The sequence below is a fragment of the Drosophila montana genome, unplaced genomic scaffold (assembly GCF_035044405.1).
Source record: "Drosophila montana isolate Dmon_TW-CO22-7 unplaced genomic scaffold, ASM3504440v1 contig_2481_1, whole genome shotgun sequence".
NCBI lineage: Eukaryota > Metazoa > Arthropoda > Insecta > Diptera > Drosophilidae > Drosophila > Drosophila montana.
This window is the reverse complement of record NW_026997351.1, coordinates 151,072-175,617: the sequence shown is the minus strand read 5'-3', so window position 1 is coordinate 175,617 and position 24,546 is coordinate 151,072. Positions and strand designations below refer to the sequence as shown.

General features: G+C 43.4%; 7 protein-coding genes across 7 annotated transcripts; 3 read left to right on the top strand and 4 right to left on the bottom strand.

Annotated features, from left to right (window-relative positions):
* The first annotated feature begins 1,897 nt into the window (after positions 1 to 1,897).
* regucalcin lies at positions 1,898 to 4,515 on the top strand. The gene is made up of 3 exons (XM_064682291.1): positions 1,898 to 2,041; positions 3,350 to 4,068; positions 4,132 to 4,515. Exons 2-3 carry the CDS (start codon positions 3,350 to 3,352, stop codon positions 4,322 to 4,324), a joined length of 912 nt encoding a protein of 303 aa, XP_064538361.1. The 5' UTR covers positions 1,898 to 2,041; the 3' UTR covers positions 4,325 to 4,515.
* Positions 4,516 to 4,751: 236 nt separating this feature from the next.
* Positions 4,752 to 5,599, bottom strand: Chrac-16 (chromatin accessibility complex protein 1). The gene has a single exon (XM_064682278.1). It carries the CDS (start codon positions 5,480 to 5,482, stop codon positions 5,084 to 5,086), a length of 399 nt encoding a protein of 132 aa, XP_064538348.1. The 5' UTR covers positions 5,483 to 5,599; the 3' UTR covers positions 4,752 to 5,083.
* Positions 5,600 to 5,714: 115 nt separating this feature from the next.
* On the top strand, positions 5,715 to 7,543 carry Lsm12a (LSM12 homolog a). The gene is made up of 5 exons (XM_064682277.1): positions 5,715 to 6,515; positions 6,760 to 6,893; positions 6,954 to 7,070; positions 7,156 to 7,287; positions 7,352 to 7,543. The coding sequence occupies exons 1-5, from the start codon at positions 6,371 to 6,373 to the stop codon at positions 7,496 to 7,498; spliced, it is 675 nt and encodes a 224-aa protein (XP_064538347.1). The 5' UTR covers positions 5,715 to 6,370; the 3' UTR covers positions 7,499 to 7,543.
* A 410-nt stretch (positions 7,544 to 7,953) lies between these two features.
* On the top strand, positions 7,954 to 9,578 carry Tango4 (transport and golgi organization 4). Its single transcript, XM_064682516.1, has 2 exons — positions 7,954 to 8,148; positions 8,209 to 9,578. The coding sequence occupies exons 1-2, from the start codon at positions 8,036 to 8,038 to the stop codon at positions 9,503 to 9,505; spliced, it is 1,410 nt and encodes a 469-aa protein (XP_064538586.1). The 5' UTR covers positions 7,954 to 8,035; the 3' UTR covers positions 9,506 to 9,578.
* Positions 9,579 to 11,003: 1,425 nt separating this feature from the next.
* On the bottom strand, positions 11,004 to 16,701 carry Usp7 (Ubiquitin-specific protease 7). The gene is made up of 3 exons (XM_064682575.1): positions 15,364 to 16,701; positions 13,221 to 14,618; positions 11,004 to 12,531 (listed from the first exon to the last, which is right to left on the bottom strand). The coding sequence occupies exons 1-3, from the start codon at positions 16,699 to 16,701 to the stop codon at positions 11,782 to 11,784; spliced, it is 3,486 nt and encodes a 1,161-aa protein (XP_064538645.1). The 3' UTR covers positions 11,004 to 11,781.
* A 1,625-nt stretch (positions 16,702 to 18,326) lies between these two features.
* Positions 18,327 to 22,033, bottom strand: Rubicon (rubicon). The gene is made up of 4 exons (XM_064682576.1): positions 21,651 to 22,033; positions 18,950 to 20,940; positions 18,733 to 18,886; positions 18,327 to 18,670 (listed from the first exon to the last, which is right to left on the bottom strand). The coding sequence occupies exons 1-4, from the start codon at positions 21,900 to 21,902 to the stop codon at positions 18,482 to 18,484; spliced, it is 2,586 nt and encodes an 861-aa protein (XP_064538646.1). The 5' UTR covers positions 21,903 to 22,033; the 3' UTR covers positions 18,327 to 18,481.
* Positions 22,034 to 22,722: 689 nt separating this feature from the next.
* Positions 22,723 to 24,325, bottom strand: Ost48 (dolichyl-diphosphooligosaccharide--protein glycosyltransferase non-catalytic subunit Ost48). The gene is made up of 2 exons (XM_064682436.1): positions 24,138 to 24,325; positions 22,723 to 24,041 (listed from the first exon to the last, which is right to left on the bottom strand). Exons 1-2 carry the CDS (start codon positions 24,274 to 24,276, stop codon positions 22,831 to 22,833), a joined length of 1,350 nt encoding a protein of 449 aa, XP_064538506.1. The 5' UTR covers positions 24,277 to 24,325; the 3' UTR covers positions 22,723 to 22,830.
* Between the last annotated feature and the right edge of the window lie 221 nt (positions 24,326 to 24,546).

The window sequence follows — 24,546 nt, the reverse complement described above, 5'->3', positions numbered from 1 at the left end:
AAGTAAATTACTCCAAGCAGTTATGATATTCAATTATCGAGTATAAACAGCTGTTTCAGACTATCGCATATTTTATTATTTGTTTTGCTTGACTTATTGACATATTCTCATTTGCTTAATTGCGTTCAATTTGGTTTTTTATTGATTTTAACAGATTAGACCAGGTAAAATAAACGGATTTATTACATGCACATAACAAGAAAAACTGTATTGAATTTAATTAGTCACAGCATTATACAAAAACAACTTTGCTGTCGGATATAGCCAACTGCACATTACTCTGTTACCTTTGTAAGCAGATTTTTAACATTGATGCAACTATCCAATACACAATATTGATCTAATGACACTTTTCCCGTTTATTGCAATTCGTATAAGTTTCACCTATTGCACTTCACCAGATAATTACGGATATGTAACTAATGATAGCACATCGTATTTGCGGCTATGTTTATATTCAATAAAACAACCATTTGTATATAGTAACGTGTAAATAATGTGCCCATATGTATATGTATAGTTATAAGCTTTTTATCACAATAATCCCATTTTAATGAAAATGAATAAATTCTTATCAAAAATATATACCTACCTTGATTCCCGAGCTCCCTAAACCATATGAATCAGTGCATAATGCAGAGAATTTGATATAAATTTGCTGTTTTTTATACCTTGATGTCCTAAGTTAAGATTCTTGGGAAGCGTAAAAAGAAAAGCTCTAAAAGTGTTTCAGACATTTTGATCGATTCGTTTCGAATGAACCTATACTATATATACAAACCGTAAAAGTAGAACCATCTGCAAATATATAGTTTACACTAGATATGGCACAGATACTTTGGGGCATTGTTTTGGGAATATTTCGAGTTCTCTTAATCAAATAGGTAGATCTTTATCAAACACACGCATTAAAAATATTCCCATAAGATTAGACAGTTTATTAATAACTTTAGAATATAATATAATATATGCATATGTATTTATATATACATATGAATAGATGACAAACATAATGTGAGCTTTTTAATTGTCATGTCAAGTCAGAGAACAATCATAATATGCCCATAAATCATGTTGGAAATTAATTAAAGAACCATTTAAATTGGGAATAAACGATTTGACAAGTCATTTAGTGGCTACTGGAGATAAGGTCTATAGTCTGTTCAGCCCAGGCCGCCCCCCACTGCTATCAGCTGGCTGAAAAGTGCAAAGAGCATTCGCATAAATAATACCCGGTCGCCTGACCGATCGACGGATTCAGCATCCTTTCATTGGGGCGGCGGGCACAGTGGGCCGCAATCGATTTGTTTCTCTTTTTATTTTTTTGCAATTTATCGCACCATTGTGGACCGGAAAGGGCAGATAACTCCTATACGCCAAACTAAATTATATTAATTCAAATAAGCGCATTTGGGCTTATCACAGCCGCCCACAGCAAAAAAAAATATATACAAATGAATGCTCACAGATTGAAAGTTGTTTGCTGTTGTTTTTGTTTTAACGCTTCTTAGCGGCAATTGCATTTTGCAATACAGTGAACACAGCTATGGGTGGGCCCAGCGCCGCGCCCACCTCGAGCCTAACGTACCCATTTGTCGTAATTCATCCAATAGTGGATAACTGTAGCACTTACAATGCACAAACAAATATTGATTGCGATTATATTGCCGAGCCCGGGAACCGAGCGCATTTAGCGATCTTCAGCGTTATTTGGTTTTTTTTTTTTTATTTCCATACATACACACATTCGTACTTCCAGGCGTGTCTCGGTGTGTGTATGTCTTATCTGGCGTTGGCTTCACACTCGACGCTTATCACTCCACAGAACACAAGCTGTTTCTTGTATGTATAAGTATGTGCGTATGTGTGTATGTGTGTGTATGTGTGTTTATGTGCTTGTATGTCACGCATACACCGGCTGCTGTTGCCAGATTCGGCTATAAAAAGATTCCTAGCCGGCTGCTTAAACTTCAGTTCGCGCATATTGTTTGCTCGCGTCGTGTCCTATTGGTCAATATCCTCCAGCCTATAAATCCCAAAGGTATGTACTACAAGTGTACAAGTTGTCTAGCATTCGTGTCCTGCCATATTTCAAAATGGAGAAAGCTGTAATATTTTTAAAAAATTTTGTATAATTTATTCTTGAGAATTATATTATATCTTACAAGATTTAAAGCTGAATTTGCATAGCTTCTACTTTTTTAAAGGACTTTAACTATTTTTGCTCAAGAAATTCTTTTATTTTTTTTATGTGATCTTAACCAAACTCACCAAAAAATGTGTAAAATTGTGCTGTCATGCCTGGAGATAACCAAAACCGATCAGTTGATAACTAGTTTAAGTTAACTACATCAACTTTGATTAATTGGGCTTTTAAAAACTATATTTTTTTTTAGCTGAATTTGATAAGAATCGGTTTACTATTCTGTAAATAGGCCTTTTTCATCAAGATTTTCCTAACTGTTATTATTACAAGTCAAAAGTGCATTTAACAAGCGAAATCCCCTTTTACTTAGGCTAGTTACATCAATGTGCAATGTATTTACAGCTCACTTAATTAGCTTTACCGCGAAATACCCTTCAACTGTTTCTTGCTTAGAAATAATTTGATTTGTTATTTTTCAATGGACAATTAAAAAATTTCCAAAATGCCAACCACAAGTGATTAATGAGAACATAATTAGAAATCGCAAGTCTCGTACCACTGTGTCTATCGATGCAGGACGCAGCCGCCATCTTTGATCCGTTTGTGTTTGAAACTGTTCACGCACACACACGCAGGCACACACACTCATGCAGACAGACAGAGAAATGAACATACATACATGTTAAGGCTTAGCTGCGTTTACCGTAAGCAGGTCGCGCTTTTCGGTTGACAAGTTCAATAACAGCAGCAGCAGCAGCAACAACAACAACAGCAACACAATGCACGCCAATTACGTGAAAAAAGGCAGCAAAAACAACGACCATAACAATAACAAACGCAGCTGGCCAAGTCTAAAATCTCGGCCTGAGCAAGTGAAGGGCATGACGTCACAGCAGCTGGCAACGGCGACGCGATTTGTAAAAAAAAAAAAGAGAAAAAAAACAAGCTTGACTTTACGATTGCATTTGTTGTTGTTTCTCTTTGTATATTGGCCAATAAAAACACTTGGCGCCGCCGGCGGCCGCTTCAGTGTCCAGTTACATCTCCCAGCATAAGCAGCAGCAGCAAAAGACAAGAGATGCAGCCAAAATTAGCCCAATTAGTCACATTTATTTTTTTAGTTGCATTGTTTGTTCCAACGGTAATTTGAATGTTCTCTCAATTTGTGCATTGTGCCCGTGTTTGTATGCGCAATATTTTCAGATGTCTTACAAAGTGGAGCCACTACCCGATTCGTATGCCGGTCTGGGCGAGGGTCCGCACTGGGACGAGGCCAGACAGAGCCTGTACTTTGTGGACTTAGAAGCAGGCAGCCTCCTGCGCTACGACTACAAGCAGAACAAGACGTACAGGACTCAGATTGAGGGCGAGACACTGGCCGGCTTTGTCCTGCCCGTTGAGGGTAATGCCCAGGAGTTTGCTGTCGGCTGTGGCCGCCGCGTCGTGATTGTCAATTGGGACGGTGTGTCGCCGTCGGCGAAGGTGGTGCGCACTCTGTTCGAGGTGCAGTCCGAATTTAAGGCGAATCGCTTAAATGATGCCAAAACCGATCCACGCGGTCGTCTCTTTGCCGGCACCATGCGCTACATTGGCGATGAGTTCGAGCATCGTCACGGCGAGCTGTACAAGTGGGAGGCCGGCGGCAATGTGTCGGTGGTCAAGAGCGATGTGGGCATATCCAATGGTCTTGCCTGGGATGAGAAGGCCAAGAAGTTCTACTATATTGATACCACCGATTATGAGGTCAAGTCCTATGACTATAACTTCGATACTGGCGTCGCCAGCAATCCCAAGGTGATCTACAATTTGCGCAAGACCAGTCCCAAGGATCATATCCTGCCCGATGGCATGACCATTGATACCGAGGGCAACATCTATGTGGCCACATTCAATGGCGCCACCATCTACAAGGTCAATCCAAGGTATGTTACGCCAGCTCCATGCCTGGCATGCTGTTAATCCATCCATTTGCTTTGCCCTTGCAGCACCGGCAAAGTGCTGCTGGAGATTAAGCTGCCCACCAAGCAGATCACTTCGGTTGCCTTCGGTGGACCCAATCTGGACATTCTGTACGTGACCACCGCGGCCAAATTCAACCAGCCCGCGCCGGCAGGCACCACCTACAAGGTGACGGGTCTCAATGCCAAGGGCTATCCGGGCGTCAGCCTAAAGATCTAAGCGCACACGCACACGCACATAATTCTAATAATTATGGCATATGTTCATATGTTCTTTTTTTTTATCTACACAATTATTATCGATCTATGTAAATATCTATGTATCAAATGACACAGTGCAATTGCATATAAAGATGAGCATACATGTACATGTACATATGTATGTGTGTATTCTAAAATATTGACAAAGAATCAAGTGTTTTAACTTAACTCAATGGGATCCGAAACTTCACATTGCCGAGGGCCAACGCTGACGATTTATCAGCCCTTCACTCGAGCGGCTTTGTTGAAAAAAAAATGACTGTTTTCTGACCTTGCACAATTGGCGGTCAGAAAAGATACAAACAAATTATAACTTGATGTGCACCCAAGGGTCTGGAGGTTATATTAAAGTTGATGGGCAGCCAAGCAACAACAAAACGCGCAAGTCATGAAAAATATGCGACATTTACTACGTATGTATATATTAGGAAAAATAATAGTTATCTTCGGCTGGCCGAAGATTAAATAATTAAGTAGTATTTTGGAAAATATAAAAATGTGATTGTCTATTGTTGCCAACGGTCTGAGTTTTCGCTTAAACTATACGTATTATTAAACAAATCATTTACCTTAGCAACTAAACAAAATAGTTGTCAGGCATTCAAATTTCACAAATTAAACTAGCTGCAATCGAACAACTCGCAGCTACTGCCAATTGCAGTGTTAATGCTCCCAATTTGTTTGCATGCACGTGTGCTCCGCTTAAATGTGCCATAGGTTATTCATCTTCCGACTCCGACTCGGTGCCAGTCTCATCATCGTCATCGTCGCTGGCGTTGGACCGATTGAGGCGCAGCATTTCTTGAAATTCGTGCACGCGTATCTTTTCGGGCACAATTTGTAGCAGAAACTCCAGATTTTTGCTCTTGTTCACCAGTTGTGACAAATGCTCGTATTTGAGCGTGTCGCCATTCTGTTTGGCACAGGACGCCGTGTATGCCTCGCGGGCCAAGTGCTGCACAAATAGCTCGGTGCACTTGGTCATTAGGAAGAGCACTTCGTTGGTAATTAGGCCCGTGTCCATGGAGCTCTTCATGATGGTGCGCACCCGGCTGAGGGGCAGAAATGTGTCCGCGCTTGGCTTGCGCTGTTCTTGCGTTTTACTTGAATCAACCATATTGGCTATATATATAAATAAATTGCCGGCTTTTTAACAGCTTCCTTTTTGGCGGTAAATGCAAGGGTCCCGGTGTTTTGTTTGTTGCAACTGAAACTATCGACTACAAACAGCAGATGTTATCGGGTAGTGTTTGCGCGCTTGGCATGTTATCGATATGCACACACTTTGAAGGGATTTGCAACCTTGCTGGTGTATGCAACACTGCGATTTCTATTCTGCCTCCTTTTTGGCTGTTGTTTCGTGTGTTGACCAATAAATTTTTTCGTACGCAGCATATTTTTTTTGTCACTTCTCAATTACAAAACCACGAAATACGTATTTAAAACGCAAAATTCGCTTGCGCTGCTGGCAGAGCAAATATATTGGGCAAAGCACGCAATAACATTGCTTGCAACTGGCGTAAAACACGTAGGCGAAGAAGCACAACCGATAAAAAAACAGGCAAAGGCAACTCCGACCGACACCGAAACGTGAATATAAATGTGAAAGCGAACCGAATCCGCGGCAAGGAAGTGCAACACAACCACAACGATACGTTACAACAAGGCGAAGCCAGCAGAGCAAAACATATGTTTGTTATAAACAAAAAGAATTAGGCGCACTTTCCATGATAACTATATACAAAATACGCTCGCCTATTGTGTAAACAATTGCAAGCAGCAGCAGCAGCAGGCACAACAAGGGTCATCTACTACCGCAGCATCAACAGAAGCATTGAAACACACATTTTCAACTTGCTTATATTTGCAACACTCCGGTCCATATTGCAAATAAAAATATATTATATATATATATATATATAAATACAAATATAGATATTTATCGTCTGTTGTCAATATCAAATCGGGAGTTGTTCAAGAGTTGCAGCGACAGCAACAATTAAAAATGGCCGCTGCTACCGCCGACGTTGTTAATGCAGTGAACGACTGCTTCAGTATCGGATCCACAGTGCTCTGTACGACCTGTTTTAAGGAGGAAGTGGAGGGAGAGGTGCTCGCCTTCGATCATAACACAAAAATGCTTATATTGAGTATCCTTTTTCAAAACAATAATTAACAATTGTGACGACAACGATAACAACTACCACTTGGCGCTGTCAAAGGGAAAGTTGTGTGTGTTATTTTTTATATATATATTATTATTGTCACATGGTTTATATAATATATTTTGAGTGTTTATCTCTGAGCATTGTTAGTTGGTTACCTTACATTACCTGCGGAATTCTTTGCCTGCGTCTCTGTTTTCTTCTTCTTTTTCTTTCTTTGCTCGAACAGAATGTCACTCGAAAACATCAGGAGAACTGAGTGACGTTTATGTGATGAACCTATCGCTTTGCAGTAACGTGCAGGTGACCAAGGAATGCAATGGAAACTTCATTGATGATCCTCAAAAGCTCAACCTGGAACAGGTAAGCATAAACCCAAACAATTTCTGTGTGAATTTAATTAACAACTTCCCTATTATTTAGGTTAAAATGCGCCTACGTAAAACAGTAGAGAGACGGCAAGACTATCTCAAGTCCAAAAATGCCGATGTGAGTCCAGAAGCACAAGAGCTCTATCGAGCGATAGCCAAACAACTTGGGGTGAGCCGCCTGTCAATATACATTGTTTGACAACCTAGCCTAACATGGTCTTATTGTATTTGTTTTATTTTATTTGTGAATGCAGTACAATGAAGTTTCCTGGCAGGGAGCAAACATACAAATATTAAACGAAGTTACCGTCTCGCCGCCTTATACGGTGGACAATGTTGTTTCCAGTTCGGATAACGATACTGCGTGCAAATACATTAAACGAATTGTAAGAGGCCAAGCAACAAATTTGTGACTTCCACAAATGCAAAATGCGTATCTTGAAATTGCAGATCACTCAGTTTTTCAACACGAGACCTTCTCCGGCTCAGGAAAATGCGCATGGCACGGCCAGCACTTCGTCGGCATCCGTTTCGCCCACTTCCTCATCTATATCATCGAGTAACGCAGCTTCAGGATCACCGGTTCCCGCTATCTAGAAATAAAAATGAAAAAAAAAAAAACATATTTGCTTTAGAAATGAATGAACATAGCATTATAATTGATTGGGTTGCTGCGTGGGGGGTGACGATTTATCTGTAGAGCTGAATTAGAGCAGATTTGTTGTCCTGTGAATCAAAAATTTAATTGTAGCACAATGGAATTCGTATATCGAATATTTCGATTACAACATTCGATCACAGGCGCATTTCCGACTGCCGGCACGTTTTTGTGACGTAATAAGTTAAATGCATGTTATTTTTTATATAAATGATAAATAAAATGTTAATGTTTTTTTATATAATTTTTTATATAAATGATAAATAAAATGTTAATGTTAAACAACAAAGATATTATTGAGTTGAGTTTGTCATGTATTTTAAAAAAAAAATACTGAAATCTCTTGGCGGCAATCGATAACGATAGTTATTTGGGTGAATGGCAAATCTGTCTCCGTTTACTTGGAACATCAAATTAAACGTTTACATTAGTGTTTTCGCGTAAATAAACTATTATATTGACTGATAGACATAAACATGGAAGATGTACAAAAGCACAGCGTGCATACGCTTATATTTCGATCGCTTAAACGCACACACGATCTGTTTGTATCGAACCAGGGCAATTTGCCGGATATTGATGACCGCCTGTAAGTGTAAAGATGCCGCTTAAATCTGACCATTTAATTACAACGCGCACAATTTTACAGCGAGAAGTTGAGACGCTCAATAAAGGCAAGAGATACTTATGGTTTGGTGCTTGACCGCGCCATCAAATCGATGGACGCCAAAAAGATGTCCGCATTACAAATTGAAAGGCCTCTGGCCATTACGGATGGCAGCATGTCGGGCTCGGACTTGGGCGCAACGGCCACAGAGTCTGGCAGCCTGGTTAGATACAATCGGGACAAGGAGAAGACGCCATTAAGTATCAATACCTCATTAGTGCGCGCTTCGATGCCAAGCAGCAGCGGAGCCAGCAATGTGCAGCTGATACCAAAGAAGGCGCCCAGCATACCCAAGCCCAAATGGCATGCACCATGGAAGCTATCGCGTGTCATCTCCGGTCATTTGGGCTGGGTGCGTTGCATAGCCGTGGAGCCGGGCAACGAATGGTTTGCCACCGGCGCTGGTGATCGTGTCATCAAGATTTGGGATTTGGCCAGCGGCAAGTTGAAGCTATCGCTAACCGGCCACGTGAGCACCGTGCGCGGTGTGGCCGTTAGCGCAAAACATCCGTATCTTTTCAGCTGCGGCGAGGATCGTCAGGTGAAATGCTGGGATCTGGAATACAACAAGGTTATACGGCATTACCATGGCCATCTGTCCGCCGTCTATTCCTTGGCACTCCATCCAACAATTGATGTGCTCGCCACATCCGGGCGCGATTCAACGGCCCGCATCTGGGATATGCGCACCAAGGCAAATGTGCACACATTGACGGGCCATACAAACACTGTCGCTAGCGTGGTAGCCCAGGCCACCAATCCACAGATTATAACCGGCTCGCATGACTCCACGGTCCGTTTGTGGGATCTGGCTGCCGGCAAGAGCGTCTGCACGCTGACCAACCACAAGAAGTCCGTGCGCAGCATTGTGCTGCATCCATCACTGTATATGTTCGCCTCCGCTTCGCCCGACAATATCAAGCAATGGCGCTGTCCCGAGGGCAACTTTGTGCAGAACATTTCTGGCCACACGGCAATCGTCAACTGCATGGCGGCCAACTCGGATGGCGTGCTGGTCTCTGGCGGCGACAATGGCACCATGTTCTTTTGGGACTGGCGTACCGGCTATAATTTTCAGCGCTTCCAGGCGCCCGTCCAGCCCGGCTCCATGGACAGCGAGGCGGGCATTTTTGCCTTGTGCTTCGATCAATCTGGAACGCGTCTCATCACCGCCGAGGCCGACAAAACCATTAAGGTGTACAAGGAGGATGACGAGGCCAACGAGGAGACGCATCCGATCAACTGGCGGCCGGAGCTGCTCAAACGTCGTAAATTCTAAGACACTTCTAGTTGTATATAGCATAAACAATGTAAAATAAACAATGCACGGCTATGCTCACGCGCAGATACTACGTAAAGTTTTTTAGTGCTAGGATCAGACACGCACTACAAAACAATCTGAACATGGAGGCGCTATCGTTATCTGTTCTTGAAGAGAATAACAAATTAGAACAGAACTAAAGCAAGATGTGAAAGAATTCTCTAGGAAAAACATTCTCATGAGTTATTTAAAAAAATTAACCGGCTAAAGATCTTGCCGAAAATAAGTTGATTATAAGATTTGATTTCAAACAAACATCGTTTAAATTCTTGGTATTTTATAATTTTTTTTCTTTTATTTTGCATTTTTTACACATAAATAATTTTATTTCTGCATAAATAATAATAGCGTATTTCTGCATGAATCGTATGGTGATAAAATATTTCCTGTTTCTTTTTCACTTTTAAATTTCTTTAGTATTATTTTTTTTTTCACTACAGTTAACAAAGTAAAAGCACTAACTGTTAATTTAAATGATTTTTTATTTGTTGTTTTTTTTTTGTTTTTGTTTTATAGTACTGTATGAATAATATTATTAAACGTAGGGCTCTCTAGTCATTTGCATAAACGTTATCATTAGCATTATCTTTATCATTTCATGTTTTAAAATCACAAATAATTGTTTGAAACAAATCCTTTGTTTTTTTTTTCCTTTTGTTTTTGAGTTATATAATTATTTTGTTTTTGTATTTTTTTTTCTCATTAACGTTCGTTCGACTTTTCGTTATATATAGGTAGTTTTTTTATATGTATCAATTATCATTACACATCTAGGTATACATATATATAGGTATATATATACATATATATATATATATAATATATCTCTTTCTCTGCCCCTCGCTCCACACTCTCTCGTCCTCTCTCTCTCTCTCTCTCTTTCTACATGGTGTCGCACCGCACTGCAAATGTTCCAGAGTCGCCGATCCTTGACAAAGGACTTGCCCCGCACTGACTCTTTTATTTTTACCGTTTTTAATTGTGTTAAGTTTTTAAGTGTGTTTTATTAGGCGATGTTGTGTATATGTATGCGTAAGCGTGTTCCGATTTGGGGCACAACTGCAAAGCTTATTTACAGTATCCTTTATTTTTTTGTTACTTTAGTACATTCAGAAGAGCAAAAAAAAAAAAAACAACAACTGCTCACATACAAATACACTAGCAGAGCCTAAGCTTAAATTTAAATTAATTTGTTTATGTATGTAGGCGTGTGTATATAGATCACTTTAATATGTGTATGTGTGTGTGTGTGTGTGTGTGTAACATTGACACCGCCCCGCCCAACCGCCCACCTAGTGGAGCGGATTGCTGGTGGTCTTTTAAGTGTTGTGAAACATTTGAAAAGTTCGTACGCTCGTATGCGTTTGTGATGTGTAGGAGCGAGGGGGGGAGGGGGTGTTGGACAGTGGAAGGAAGAGTTTCTGGCTGGCACACAACGAATATATATAGAAAGCAATTCACAAAATATAAGTATATTTAATTGATTGCCTCTTGCATATTTTGACAGACAGGCTGAACGTGAAACAAATTAAATATATTAAGTGACTTAGATGTTACATATTTTTTTAAAACAAGGCGCAAAAAAAAAGTTAATTAATTAATATAAAATATATATCCAACTGAGAAAAACGGTCGTGTTTTCGCTTGCTGCACATGCATATATACATATACATATATACATATATATATATACATATATATACATATACATATATATATATATATGTGTTTATATATATATACGTATAAATGGCTGATCCACAAATTTCAATGTTGATTTAAATGAAAATTGGATTTTCTTTTTTTTTTTTAGGTTTTTTTTTATGTTTTCTTTTTCGGTTTTTTTGTCTCTATCTTTTTTTTTTTAGTTTCTTCGGCTGATGCTGTGGAAGTTGTTGTTGTTTTTATAGATGTTTAAGAGTTCTGGAAGTTGCCACGAAAATGGTTTTAGGTCTCGGACATTACCACCGCCGCCGCCGCCGCTGCCGCCGCCGCCACCGACCAAACCGTTCTTGCCAATCCATGCAACGCCTCGCCTCGCCCCGCGATCGTTATTTTTGATTAAGATGGGTACCGAGACAAAAACACGCGTGCGCGCGCGCGCGCACGCACCCACACACACATACACACACACACATACACATATACACACACACACACACACAATCGCACACGACGAACACGCTGAATATATATATATATTTTTTGTTTGCTGTTATTGTTGATAGTTGGATTTAGTTGTAGATTTTGATTGCCTTCTCGGAGAAATTGAGTGAGCTGCGCTTGCGCGATTTGTTGATGTGGTCGAGCCCAAAGAACGGCAACTGGCCGCCAGTCCATGTCCGATATACCTCGAGATCAATGGACGTATTGTCGTTCACGTCAATGGTATGCCCCATGGTGATAACGGCGAACTTATAGTTCTCCCACTCCTTGTCGGGCACATTGAGACGCTTCTGTATGCGCTGCTTGAGCGCCCCGTAGGGTTCGCCGTGTCGCGCCTTTGTGAGGAACGGGACACCGAAGGAATTGTATAGCTCTTTGCTGAAATGGGCCACCGGTATGAGGAGCTCGTTCTCGGCCAGCTGTGACTCCTCGGCGGGTATCTCTTCGATGCGGTAGATCTTCTGTGTGCCCTGCGTGGTTGTTATCGACTCGTTGGTCTTCATCAGCGTTTCCAGCGGTATGTCATCCTTGCATATGGCGACAATCTTGTGATTGCCCACCTTCATGAGGCGCAGCTTCTTGCGGCTATTCTCGGCAAATGTTATTGTCTTGGCAGCCTCATCCAGTAGTCCCTTGACTGTATCATTTTTGTTGGGATACAGCACCAACTCCTTCTCCTCCTTCAGGTCATTGGAAACCCAAATGCACTTGAATAGCTTCTTGTTATCCAGTTCGTGTATGCTCAGCGACAGTCTCTGGTAGAAGATGCGTTTCGGCGTGCTCTGCTTTGTGTACGACAACAGATCCTTGATAGTACCCTGCGAATATATATTTCAATTTTATAATATATATATATATAAATCAATATTGCTAGCTTTCAACTACAATACTCAAGGATTTATTTTTATTTATTACTTAGTTAGCTCTTGTGACTTGTGAAGCAAATGCAAAAGATTTGTGGGGCAAACAGACAAACAGAACAAGCTCTGTAAAAGTCCCTTAACATTTATGCTACTGTTAACATAATGTAAGATGTATGTAAAAAAAAATCTTCAATAGCCGTAGACAAATATAAATTGCTGTGGCTTGTAAGATACACATTTGTTTTCGAATAAAACAATACGAAAGTATAATAAGGGATAAAATGAAAGAAACCAAATAATAATCGAACCTATGGGAGCCATATAATATAGCAGACCGATTTGATACGGACTTGGAAATATGCTTTGAGTATAGTGAAGCTCGCAATTGTCAAATTTGGACAATATACCTTGCTAATACCAAAAGTTAATAAGGGAGAAACAGTCAAACAGAACAAGCTCTGTTAAGTAACTTAACATTTATGCCACTTTTAACATAATGTAAGACGCATGTTAAAAAGCTTCAATCTTCTTTTTGGGAATATAGCGAAGCTTGAAATCAATCGATCGATATGAAATAAGTATCAAATAGTGTCACAAATTTTGAATCTGTTTTAGATATTATGAATGTTCATATAAATACGCACCTTGTAGGTGTAGGGCACGGCATTGCCGGCGGTTTCTTTGTAGTTGCTGATGCACATGAAGAACTGGAGCTTCTGGGGATCTGTGTTGAGGCGCTCGGCGACCGCATTGGTAAGCTGATCATAGTTGTAGCGATTCGATAGCTCGAGCGTAAAGTCCGGCTCATTGGGATTGCATTTATCGCTGAAGATGATCTCGATGCGATAGACCAGATCCAGAAAGTAATCCTCAACGGTGGGCAAATCCAGTTTAGCATCAACATTCTCGCGCTCAAATATCAAAATGGGCCCCTGCAAATGATCCTGCGGCATGTACAGCACATTCTCGATGGGCTCATTAATGTTGGGTATCTTCTTATCGGCATATTCATCGAACACGGTCAGCTCGGTGTCCAGCTCGAAGCCGAGCTTCCGATTAATCTCCGGCACCAGCTCGCTGAGGCGGCGGCACAGCGGCTGCTGTGTGCAGCCAATGTAGTTGAGGCGCTTGTTGCGCGCATCGTAATACTTGAGGAAGAGCAGCACGTCCGTTTTGGGATTGAAGGGCAGCAGGGGCACGCTGCTGTCGGGCGGTGCCAGCTCCAGGAAAATGACCCACGGCTTTTGGGATGTGGGTATCTGCTCGATGGTGCGTCCGGCCTCCGCCTCGAAATCGAAATGCAGGAACTTTTGTGATTGGGCCGTGCACATGTTCCACATGCGCATGCGATCGCGTGGCACACCGAATGCCTTGACCAGCATCTCGACCATTTCGTTAACGGTTTGGTTTTGCTTTAGCTTAAATGGACGCTGGTGCGTCTTCTCCAGATCGAAGAGGCGTCGCTTCTGCTGCGACTCGAAGTACTCCTCGAGTATTACGTGTATGGGCACATACAGATTGGCCTCGCTGCGTTCCTTGCGTCGTGCCATTTCGATGCGCTTCTCCAAATCGAGACGCTCAACCAGGTCGCTGGATATCTCGTTTTCGGGTATATCGCCCAAGACGCGATCCAGCTCGGATTGGCGTATATAGACCAGCATGTAGGCATTGCTGCACTTGGCATGAAACGAGATCTCGTCATCCATGCCGCCATAGTTCTGTTCGATGGCCTCCTGTTTGCGGCAACTGGAGACCACATCGTCATCAAACTTGAACCAGCGACCATCGGCCTTTGGATTGATAAAGACCACATAATGCCCGCCGTGATTATCGCCCGAATGCACCAGCACAGCGTGCAGCACATAGTCGGCTGGTGTCTTCTCACGCTCCGCCAGATAACGATCCAAATTGATTTGCTCATAGAACTCGAAGCGATCGTTATACTTGATCGAGCTATCTGTAATCGGATCGTATTGGAAACGCATCAAATGCAAATGCAACACCGGCGGGAATGATGTGAATATGACGCCCTTGCTGGCCTCCTGTATACAAATTAATAGAGAGAGAGAGAGAGAGAGAGAGAGACGGAGAGAAAAAGCAAATATTTGTAAAAATCGATGTTTATTTTGGGTTAAGATTCACATGCTGTGGTTACATTTTAGCTCGAATCAGCTCAAATTATGAATTCTAAGCAGAAGTCGCGCCTTTGCAAGAGGTAAAAAGTGCTTTGAAATTGAATATTGAACAAAACTTTGAGTTCGACTATTCAACTATTTTAAGTTGAAAATCAAGTCTTTTTACGATCCGCACACACAATCCAATTGACGTGGATAGTAAAAATGGGAATTTAATCGAAGATTTTTTGTGGATGGTAATTAGGTGAAATTTTAGGTAATAGGAATCAATTGAATTATATACATATACTTGGCACAATCCAATTGATGTAGATGCCTAAAAATGTTATTAAATCGAGGTATTTTTGATTGCCTTTAATAAAGGGAACACAGGAAGACCGTACGATCCACACGTTCCACTTGACGTGGATGGTAACAGGGGAAATTTAATTGAGGGATTTTTAAATGCCTTTAATCAAGGGAACAGAGCAAGGCAATAAGAATAAACGTACGATCCATTTGATGTGGATGGTAAGTAATAGGGGAAATTTGATCGAAAGTTTTCTTATTTGGAGATATGTAAATTATATTATATGCATAACTTGGAACAAACGTGCCGAATCAAAGCAAATGTGATCAGAACATGAGGTTAGTCGAAGGCGTATTCACTTACTTGGAGACCGTGGACACCGGCATCGTATTTGTTATCACCCTCGAGTGTCTCGGAGGCGACATAGTCCTGAAATGAGTCGTAGATGTTTTTCTTGTCTTTGATATTTAGCTGAATATCGTAGAAGGTCTCGTAGCGTGTGCTGTTGTAATCGACATTTGTGCATTTAATGTACGACGACATTTTGCCCTCGAACAGGCCGGGAATGGTGCCCTCGAGGCAGGTGCCCTTCATCTTTGACTCGAGCTTGTCGAGCAGCACACGGAGAAACTCCTGGACATCGTGCTGCATGAACGAATCGAGTGTCTCCCAGCCAAAGGATTTGGTTAGCTTCTTGGTGCCGACAGGGCGATCGCCGAACTGCAGCTCATGGAAGACGCGCTGCAGGGACAAACCCACCGATTTGGTGCTATCGTCGGCCTCGGTCGGTATGCGATAGACGGCCAAGCGTAGAGAATTTGTGAAATATAGCGTCTGGAGCAGCGAATTCATGTAGCATGTGGCGCCCTGATTTTTCAGGCCCACGTAGCCGGTGTGTTTCTTGGAGTCCCAGAGCACGCCGTGCGGTGCGTCGGCAATTACGTGCACCTCCAGCGTAATGCTGCCATTGTTAACATAGTATTTATCCGGATCCTGCAGCTCCTGCCAGGTTATAAAGTTGGAATAACCATAATCGTTCTCCTTTGAGTAGAATAAATGCTTGATACGAGCGCGCGTAAACGGCGGCGCATCCGGCTTGTGGCATTTCAGACGCAGCTCGGCAATGGCATTGCACGACCAAGTCGGCGAATCGTTCTCCCCATTGCACTGCAGAAAGAAGCCGAGCGCACGATCGTTCGGTATGACCATGATCTTCCATGGCAGCATGCGCACATAGACTGGCTGCGAAAGATGCTGTTGCTTTATCTGTCCGACATTCTCCACAGTGTAGGAGAATGTCGTCTCCGAGCGGAACTGATCCTCCTTCGTTTCGTCGTCCATTGGCATCTCTTGCTCGTTGCCAAACGATGTGGAGCTGCTCTCTGCCAACAGTTGCTGTGGCGGCACGTTACCGTTCTCACTGGGCAGCTGCTGCTGCTGCTGTTGCTGCTGTTGCTGCTGCTGCTGTTGCTGCTGTTGTTGTTGCTGTTGTTGTTGTTGCTGCAGCTGTGGATTTATCAGATTTTTAAACTTTGGCAATTGTGGCGGCGAGTTTGTCTGTTGTTGTTGTTGTTGCTGCTGCTGTTGCTGCTGTTGTTGTTGTTGTTGTTGCTGCTGTTGTAGGTCGCTTGTGATTATCTCGACCTCTTGGGTATCCTGGGTGTCCATTGCTTCGATAGACTGATCTGTTTCAATGTCCATCGTATTCGGCACTTGAATGTTGCTGTTGATCGGCTACTGCAAACGCCGCCGCTGCTGCTGCTGCCGTTCCTGCTGTTGCCGCCGTTCTCGTTGTTTTTCCTATTCAAGCGATTTTGATTATTATTTTGTAGTAGTTTAAGATTTATGTTGTTTTTTTTTTGTTGTTTGTTTTGTTTTTTTATTTTGAGTGTGTGCTCTTTTTTGTGTTGTTATCGTGTTGACATTCGATTTCGATTTCGATTGCGTTGCGCTTAATGTTGCAGCAGCCGCCTGAGTTATCTGAAAATTCAATGGAAAATATGTAACAGGAGAAGGAGAAACATCGATAAATAAACATACAGACACATAGGCACGCACATATGTATGCGTATGCATATGCATATAAATATATGCATGGTGCATAAGTATTGATCACAAGAAGCTTGCAAACTTTTCGCTTTTTGTCAACGCATTTTTATATGCATATGCACACACTTACACGCTTATACGTATTTAATAACTTTTCATTTTATATTTATGCTTGTTTTTATGCAATTACATACATACATACATATATGTGTGTATGTAGAATTTGCTCACGCTAAAATGAAGTGCGCCGCATCGCTTTTGTCCCAACACACACTCACTCACTCACACACGCACACACACACGCACGAACACACACAAAACACATTCGCACGCACGCACGCATCAAACCCTCCGCCTTACACATTTACCCCCGCTTGCCAACGGGCGGGCATCAACTCAACTGAGCTTCCACACACAGTTGCAAATGCAAATGTATATTTTTCTTAAATGTACTTACCTTAGAAGATGTCAAAAAGTATATGGGGTATATTTTGGCTTTGGCCGCAGGCTGGTTGATGGCAGGCAGCTGTAGGCTCGAACCCGAACGCAAGCGCCAACCGTCAAGAAAAAACTTGCAAATTTTCTTCCTATTTTTCTTTCCAACCTACACTTCAATTTATGGCGTTCTCTTCATCTGCAGTGTGTGTTGTACGACGCTTTTTTTTTGATAGCAAAAAAAAAAGTCGAAAACATAAATTTTGTCAAAACTGTTTAATTTATATGAACAACACTTGTGACGTATTTTGCTCGGCACTGCATTTGCGTTTCCGATTCATTAAAGGAAAGGTGCAAAATTTAACTTTAATCTAGCAAGCAAATGTTAATGCTCTACTCGAAGTGGCACTGCAAACTCAAAAGGAAAATATTTTGACGCTGTTATGTCAAAAATGAGCTGCCAGCTGAAAAAACTATCGACTATATTATCGATGTTGTAACGATAGTTAGATGTTGGTCTAATCAATCGATACTTTTACAAAATCGATGTTTTTTGGTGCAATTAAGAAGCTTTAATTCCGATTCGCTGAGGAGTTAGGTATAATAAATTCAAATTTTACTTATAGCAACAGCCACGAAAAATTAAAAATAACAAAAAATTAAAGCTATGCCGAATATTTTATGTGCTTGTAGATGAGCAAAAATTCGAATCCGACTGATATATTCAAAAATAAATGCGTTAGCCGATTTAAATAAAATGTTGTTTTATATTCAATTGAATAAAAGGCAGGCGGCATTTGGCTTATGTACTTTGTAACAGCCATAAAATAAATGCAAGATGATTGATTGATATAATAAAATAAATATTTGTATAATTTATAAAATCAACTTGAATCGGCCGTCATTCGCTTGAGGTACATTTGCAAACAGTTTTGATCATTTACAGGATTATATACAATATATTGAAATTGCTCGAAATTTGGCTAGATAATGCGCGCTAACTGGCCTCCCGCTTTCGTCCCTGCAGACGTTCACAGCGCGAGCAGCTGCCCGCCGTGTTGGACTTCCAGCATGTGTAGTGGGCACAGGCGCCGCACTGGACACAACGTTGCACCTTGCGCTGCCAGGGATAGATGAGCTGCCGACTCTTGCAATATTCACAGACAAAGGCGCGACCAGTGCAGAGCTGAAAGAGTCAAAAGTTGATGGAGCTAATCGGGTTTGTGACCTGGTAAACTGGACTCTCACCACGCAGCCGTGCACATGCTGTTCGTTGAGGGCAATCAGCTCCTCTATGGAGCGGCACATGCTGTTGTTTTGCACATCGACAAAATCACACATGGACCACATGTCCGGATCATTGGTAATGTGCGCCGGCACCGCATTAAAGAACGCCTGCTCCCTGTACAACAGAAGTGCATCAATTAGAAAGAGATGCACTGAGGAACAGAAGGCTGCTGCTTACCTGGTGGCAAAACGGCAAGCGGCAATAAAATCGCGCACATATTTCAGCTGGAGCCGACGACGTCGTGCCCTGGCCAAAAGCTTTTGCTTGACATACAGCTGGGCATTCAGGTCTGGCACATGGAATAGCGGGAACGTGTACATCTGCTCGATCAGGCGATACGCAAAGGAGCTGACCGCATAGCAGCGAAAGTCCCAGGCCTGCAGTATCTTGGCAGGTATGGCCGACAGCTGGTTCCGATGGCAGCCGGTGCACAGATATTTGCCCAAATAATTACAATATCGAAAGTATTGTTGATACTGTCGAGCCACATGCATGCCACAGCCGGCGCAGCGATAATTCTGGCGGGCCAACAGCTGGGAACGGCTGGCAGGCGCGTGCTCCGTAAAGATGATCTGTTGACGCGGTGGCGCCCATGTTTTGGTGCCACGCGTCAGGCTTGTCTCGCTGGCCAGCTGTTGCTGCTGCTGTTCCTGCAGCTTGGGCAATGGCAGCAGCTGTTGGGGCGCATCCTGCTCCGAAACGAGCCATTTCAGATCACCCAATTTGGGCAGCTGCTGATCATTGAAGCGCGAGATTAGCTGCAAGCCCACCGCCTCGGCGCTGTTATTACAATTACAATTGCTATTCTGCTGCTCCGCGTAGGGTATCAGCAAGGCATCTGCATCGGCGACCGCACTGCTGGCCGCACTCTCCGCTGGCTGGCCGCGTCTGCTCCACTTCACATGCTCGATGGCCGCAATGCATGCCTCCGAGATGCGAAAATGGGCATTCTCCTTCTCCAGTTCGGTATTGTTGTGCGTGTTGCGCGACATTTGCAGAAATGCGGCCAGGCTCTGATTGTCCAGCTTGTTGCCGCTGCTGCTCTGCTGGCTATCGCTGCTCAGGCTGCAGGATGTGGTGCTGCAGCTGGCGCTGCCATGTGCCTGGCCAGCTGGACTGCCGCCCACTATGTCCAGCGGCGCTGTGGTCGTCGTTGTCGCCGTTGAGCCCTGACAATTGTTGTAGTCGAGCATGCTGACGCCTTCGAATAGCGATTGCCGCTGCCGCTTGTCCAGCTTGCGTCCATTCACGGGCAGAAAGTTGTTCATCAGCACACTGCTGTCCTCCTCATCCTGGCCCAGACTCTTGCTATACCAGCTCGTGTACACGGGCGGCGAGCCAAACAGGTTGCTGAGAAAACTGTTAAGCGGACTGCCGCGCTTCGAGCACTGCGTCGTTGGCTTTGTCGTTGCCGGTATATGAGCTGGTGGCGATTCGCTGTTGCTGTCCGTTTGATCCGTCCAGATCTTGATGTCGTCACAGTTGATCAGCTGTATGCGGCGCGACGCGGGCGATGCCACCTGGCTGCAGCTGCTGGCAGTGCTGATGCTGGAGCCGCTCAACGGTGCCGAATCCTTGCGTTGACTGCGCCAATGGGCGCACGGACTGTTGTAGGTCTGACAACGCGGCCGCCGTGCAGCCGGCCCAGCCTTGGCACTCGGCGGCCACCTATTCACGCTGCAATCGTTCTGATAGAGGCAGGGCAAACTTTTGATGCGTCGCAGCAGCTGAAACGGCCGTGGACGTTGCGGTAACTTAAGATGATGCTGCTGCTGTTGCTCCTCCTCCTGCACCACATGCAAACGCTGGGTTATGCTGAAATTGGGCTGTGAGCTGGTGCGTCGATGGCGCCGCTTATTTAACGGCTCCAGCTGGCTGAGCAGGCTGCTCTGGTCCAGCTCTATGGCCGTCAGGCAGACAAACAGCGCTGCCGCATAGCCGCTGTGCCGCAAATAGGCCACATCGCGCTGATAGTAACAGTCGAGCAGCTCCTTGTCCGCCACCAGCGACTGCACGCAACGCGACAGGCAACGCGCACGCAGACAGCTGGCCACCCATTGCGCCAAGAACTCTCCCACGCTGACGGTCACGTTGCCAGTTCCAGATGAAGGCGGCGGCGGCGACTGGCGATCCGTGAGACGCAGAAACTCAAAGTCCTCAATAAGACGCTGCGAATGCAAGAAGAAAGTGTCATTAAAAAGGGAAATGAGATCTATTGTTGGAGCTAGCGGCAAGCGTTTTCCCTTCTACTTCAACTTTAATGGTAAACTTAGGTGAATCAATATGTAAATAAATGCATGCTATTGTTTGCAAATGTTACCCAAGAGTGTCTATGATATGTTTATGAGTGTATTGGCTGACAACTGAGTTGACAGGCTAGAATTATATTTATTTGCTTCTAAGCTCCATTCGAGAGGCTCATCGGAGCCCTTTATATTCCCTTTAATCATTGGGCTTACATGAGGAAATCGTTTGAGTATACATTAGGAATTAATAGGAGAAACAGAAGTTAAGTCAAGATGACCTGTTCCTATTGATATAGTTCCAGCTTAACAATCTAATAAGCATCGGATTGCTATAACATATAGTTCCTCCAGGAGATTGTGATTCATTTCCTGCTTTTTATCTTGCCCAAAAGTTATTAACTACGAGAGTTTTATGCTCCACAGCATGCTCTTAAAAATCAGATTAGTCTATTATCAAGCTGCTATCGGAATGATGAAACAGTTTCTGTAACTTAGATCAAAATTATATATATATATATATATATAAGTCTGCTTGGTCAGCTCAAAAGATTATTTCTCGTCGCTTTGATTGTTTTTCTTCTTGAGTTTAGGGCGTTGTGAGCTTTGCTTATCAGAAATCGAGTCGAACTTACCAGCGTTCCGACGTCCGTTGGCTGGAGCAGGCCATGCTGCAGGATTTGGACGCATATTTGCACCAGCAGTTGCAGGCACTCGTCGCTTTTGGCTTGGAACCAATGATTGGTGGCGCGTCGCAGCTCCGTCTGGAGTGTGGAATGCTGGAGATGTTGTTGTTTCAGCTCGCGCTGTTGATGATGGCTGCGCCTGTGCGTGTCACAGCTCCAAACTGGCGGCGCAGCCGACGACGTTGGTATCCCGCTGGACATGTCCGTTATTGTTGTTGCTGTTGTTGAGGCTACGGTTAGGCAATTGAGTGCGTTCACTCATATTTACATGTATGTAATTGCATTGCAATCTTGCGCATTTATGCAGTGGCGTTGCTCGTATTGCAAACAATCGCTATCGATATATGAAACATATCGAAAAACAGCTGTTTACGATGTGGCCAGACTTTTGGACATCTGGTGGCAGCCCTACAGATCTTTAATGTCATTTCAAATCAAACAACTTGGCGCCCGAGAACCGGCTGATACATGATATTTACTTCTGTGTTCTGTTATTTGAAACGCAGACCGCTCTGCGCAGTAAGTGAATACACATAAGTAAACATGTAATGCATACACGCATTCAAACGTACATACTTATGCACATACACACGCGCATTCAAACGTCACATACTTATACTTATGCACACACACACACAAATTAATTTCATAGCTTCAGCATTACTTCCAAAAAAAAAAAAAAAATGCACCGGCGCAGCATGAAAACCTTTGGGGCTTACTTGACTTTTTGAGAATCGAGGAGGAGAGCACCATTTAAAAGTACGTTATTTTTAAATGTTCCCTGCAGTGGAATTTAAATTTCGGTTGCGCCCCGCATTAGACAAAATACATATGCATGCGTACATACACGTGTACATACATACACACACACACATGTACATATATACACAAATATAAAATTGTAAATGCGTATATACACACACATACGCACATACACACAATACAAATACATACATACAGTTTCGGGCTTTTTGCAGCGTATAAAATAATAATGGACTTTGCAAATATAAAACAATGCCAGTTACAAATACGTATGACTTTAATTGAAATGTGTGCAGATTAGTTAACGTTTAAATGCAATATACGAACTGATTAAAGATGTTGCACAATTTGTTCATATAATACTATTCTATTGAGTCTTCTTGTCGTCCTTGGCGGATTTGCCGGTGGCCGATTCCTCCTTGAAGTGCAAAAAGACAAACGAGAAGACAAAGACGCCAATCATCATGGAGAAGGCGCTGGTGTAGTAGGGGAATGCGCTGGGTATGAATCGTTCGTATTGTGTGTGCTCCAGTGGACGCACCGACACTTGGGTCGTGTTGTACAGATGCGTATAGCCGATGCGATTGTAGTCGACCTTAAACTGATAGACACCATAGACGTCGGGTATCTTGAATCTGGCCTCGTAGCTGCCGCTGCTCGTCTGCTTGAGGAAGGCGCGCACAAACGGATCAATGCGCACAAACTCGAGCTGAATATCGTTGGCTTTGAACGGCTGCCAATTGCCCAGCACCAGCTCCTCGATGGCAATCGTATAGACGACGGGATCTGTAATGGTATATGCCTGCTCTGGCGGCTGGCTTTCGCCCTCCTTGTGGTGACGCACCGAAGCCACACGCAGTCTGCCGCTCTCGCCGAACACCCACTTGCTGATGGCTTCGGCCACCGCCCGGTTGCCAGCCTGCTTGTGGAAGACGCCGCCCTGCGCATACTGCACGGCCGTGGTGAAGGTATCGTCGGCGAAGAAGTGCAGCGAGCCGGAGAAGACGACGCGTGCATTGTTGCGTGCCTGCAAAGCGGCAATTAGCAGCGTGCCCCGGCCCACAGCATGCGGATAGTCCGAAACGCTGGAGTCGGGATTATAGCTGTAGGCACTGCTTTCCGCCGTCAGCAGCTTCAAGACCAAAGGATTCTCCTTGTCCGCAATGAGTCCTGTGCCGCGATATAGCAGCGGCGGCGCATTCGCCTGACGATTCTCGCTGCCCACCACGGTCGCGGCATCAACCAGATTCCGGGCCGAAGTGAGAATAGTTGTATGGTCGCCCGCATCGCTCACATCGTAGTGCAAGTGATCGATGACGGCGGCATTTTCCTCGTCCAGCTCGAAGCCGCACTCGGAGGCGAATTCACGCAGAGCATCACCGGATTTCTCGCTGCCCGCAACCAGAACATTGCCGCCGTCGTCCACGAATTGTGCCAGACGCTCCACGCTGATGTCACCGCCGAATTCCTCAACGCTGGGCGCGAAGATAATTAGATTCTTGTATAGGTATTCGCCATAGCGAGATAGCAACAGACCCGAGTCGTCCGCTAGCTTATAGGTCAGCTTAAATCCGCGATCTACAAGAACAGAGGTGGACAAAATATTTAGTAAATGTTGTACACGTCATAGGTTATGCATCTATGTATGTGTGTGTGCGTGCGTGTGCCGGTTACCTTGCAATGTTTTGAAGAAAATTGAATGCGTTTCACGAATAGCTAAATTGTCCAACAATACCAGAGTATTGGCATCGCTTTCTAGCACAGCATTGCAATTATTTATTGCGAAAATCGCAATTAATAGAAGTTTCCACATTCTGAAAAAGCCGATTCAAGTCTTACTCTTTGCTAGCGATGGGTAATGTACAAAGTGTCACCGAAATATCGATATAACGATCATCGCGGTTGCGATATCCGCCAATGCTGAATCGATGTTTCTTGATCAAGCTTTTAAATGTTTAAAAATCGCTGTATTCTAAAACGAAATTGCAACGTAATATTTCAAGAGTATGTACATTCTTTGTATTGGCTATAGCAATTAATAAATTATCTAGAAGCAAAATTTTAAAAATAAGCAAACCAACAT

Bases quoted from the DNA above. Each gene is read 5' to 3' on its own strand.
- Lsm12a (XM_064682277.1), top strand. From the start codon at position 6,371: ATGGCCGCTGCTACCGCCGACGTTGTTAATGCAGTGAACGACTGCTTC. The intron at 6,516-6,759 runs GTATCCTTTTTC...TTGCTCGAACAG, and splicing joins CACAAAAATGCTTATATTGA to AATGTCACTCGAAAACATCA. The intron at 7,071-7,155 runs GTGAGCCGCCTG...TTGTGAATGCAG, and splicing joins CGATAGCCAAACAACTTGGG to TACAATGAAGTTTCCTGGCA.
- Tango4 (XM_064682516.1), top strand. From the start codon at position 8,036: ATGGAAGATGTACAAAAGCACAGCGTGCATACGCTTATATTTCGATCG. The intron at 8,149-8,208 runs GTAAGTGTAAAG...ACAATTTTACAG, and splicing joins CCGGATATTGATGACCGCCT to CGAGAAGTTGAGACGCTCAA.
- Usp7 (XM_064682575.1), bottom strand. From the start codon at position 16,701: ATGGACATTGAAACAGATCAGTCTATCGAAGCAATGGACACCCAGGAT. The intron at 14,619-15,363 runs GTAAGTGAATAC...ATTTGTATACAG, and splicing joins CCGGTGTCCACGGTCTCCAA to GAGGCCAGCAAGGGCGTCAT. The intron at 12,532-13,220 runs GTGCGTATTTAT...ATATATTCGCAG, and splicing joins CCGTGCCCTACACCTACAAG to GGTACTATCAAGGATCTGTT.
- regucalcin (XM_064682291.1), top strand. From the start codon at position 3,350: ATGTCTTACAAAGTGGAGCCACTACCCGATTCGTATGCCGGTCTGGGC. The intron at 4,069-4,131 runs GTATGTTACGCC...TTGCCCTTGCAG, and splicing joins ATCTACAAGGTCAATCCAAG to CACCGGCAAAGTGCTGCTGG.
- Ost48 (XM_064682436.1), bottom strand. From the start codon at position 24,276: ATGTGGAAACTTCTATTAATTGCGATTTTCGCAATAAATAATTGCAAT. The intron at 24,042-24,137 runs GTAACCGGCACA...CTGTTCTTGTAG, and splicing joins TTTCTTCAAAACATTGCAAG to ATCGCGGATTTAAGCTGACC.
- Chrac-16 (XM_064682278.1), bottom strand. From the start codon at position 5,482: ATGGTTGATTCAAGTAAAACGCAAGAACAGCGCAAGCCAAGCGCGGAC.
- Rubicon (XM_064682576.1), bottom strand. From the start codon at position 21,902: ATGTCCAGCGGGATACCAACGTCGTCGGCTGCGCCGCCAGTTTGGAGC. The intron at 20,941-21,650 runs GTAAGTTCGACT...TTGCATTCGCAG, and splicing joins CAACGGACGTCGGAACGCTG to CGTCTTATTGAGGACTTTGA. The intron at 18,887-18,949 runs GTAAGCAGCAGC...TCTGTTGTACAG, and splicing joins GCTTGCCGTTTTGCCACCAG to GGAGCAGGCGTTCTTTAATG.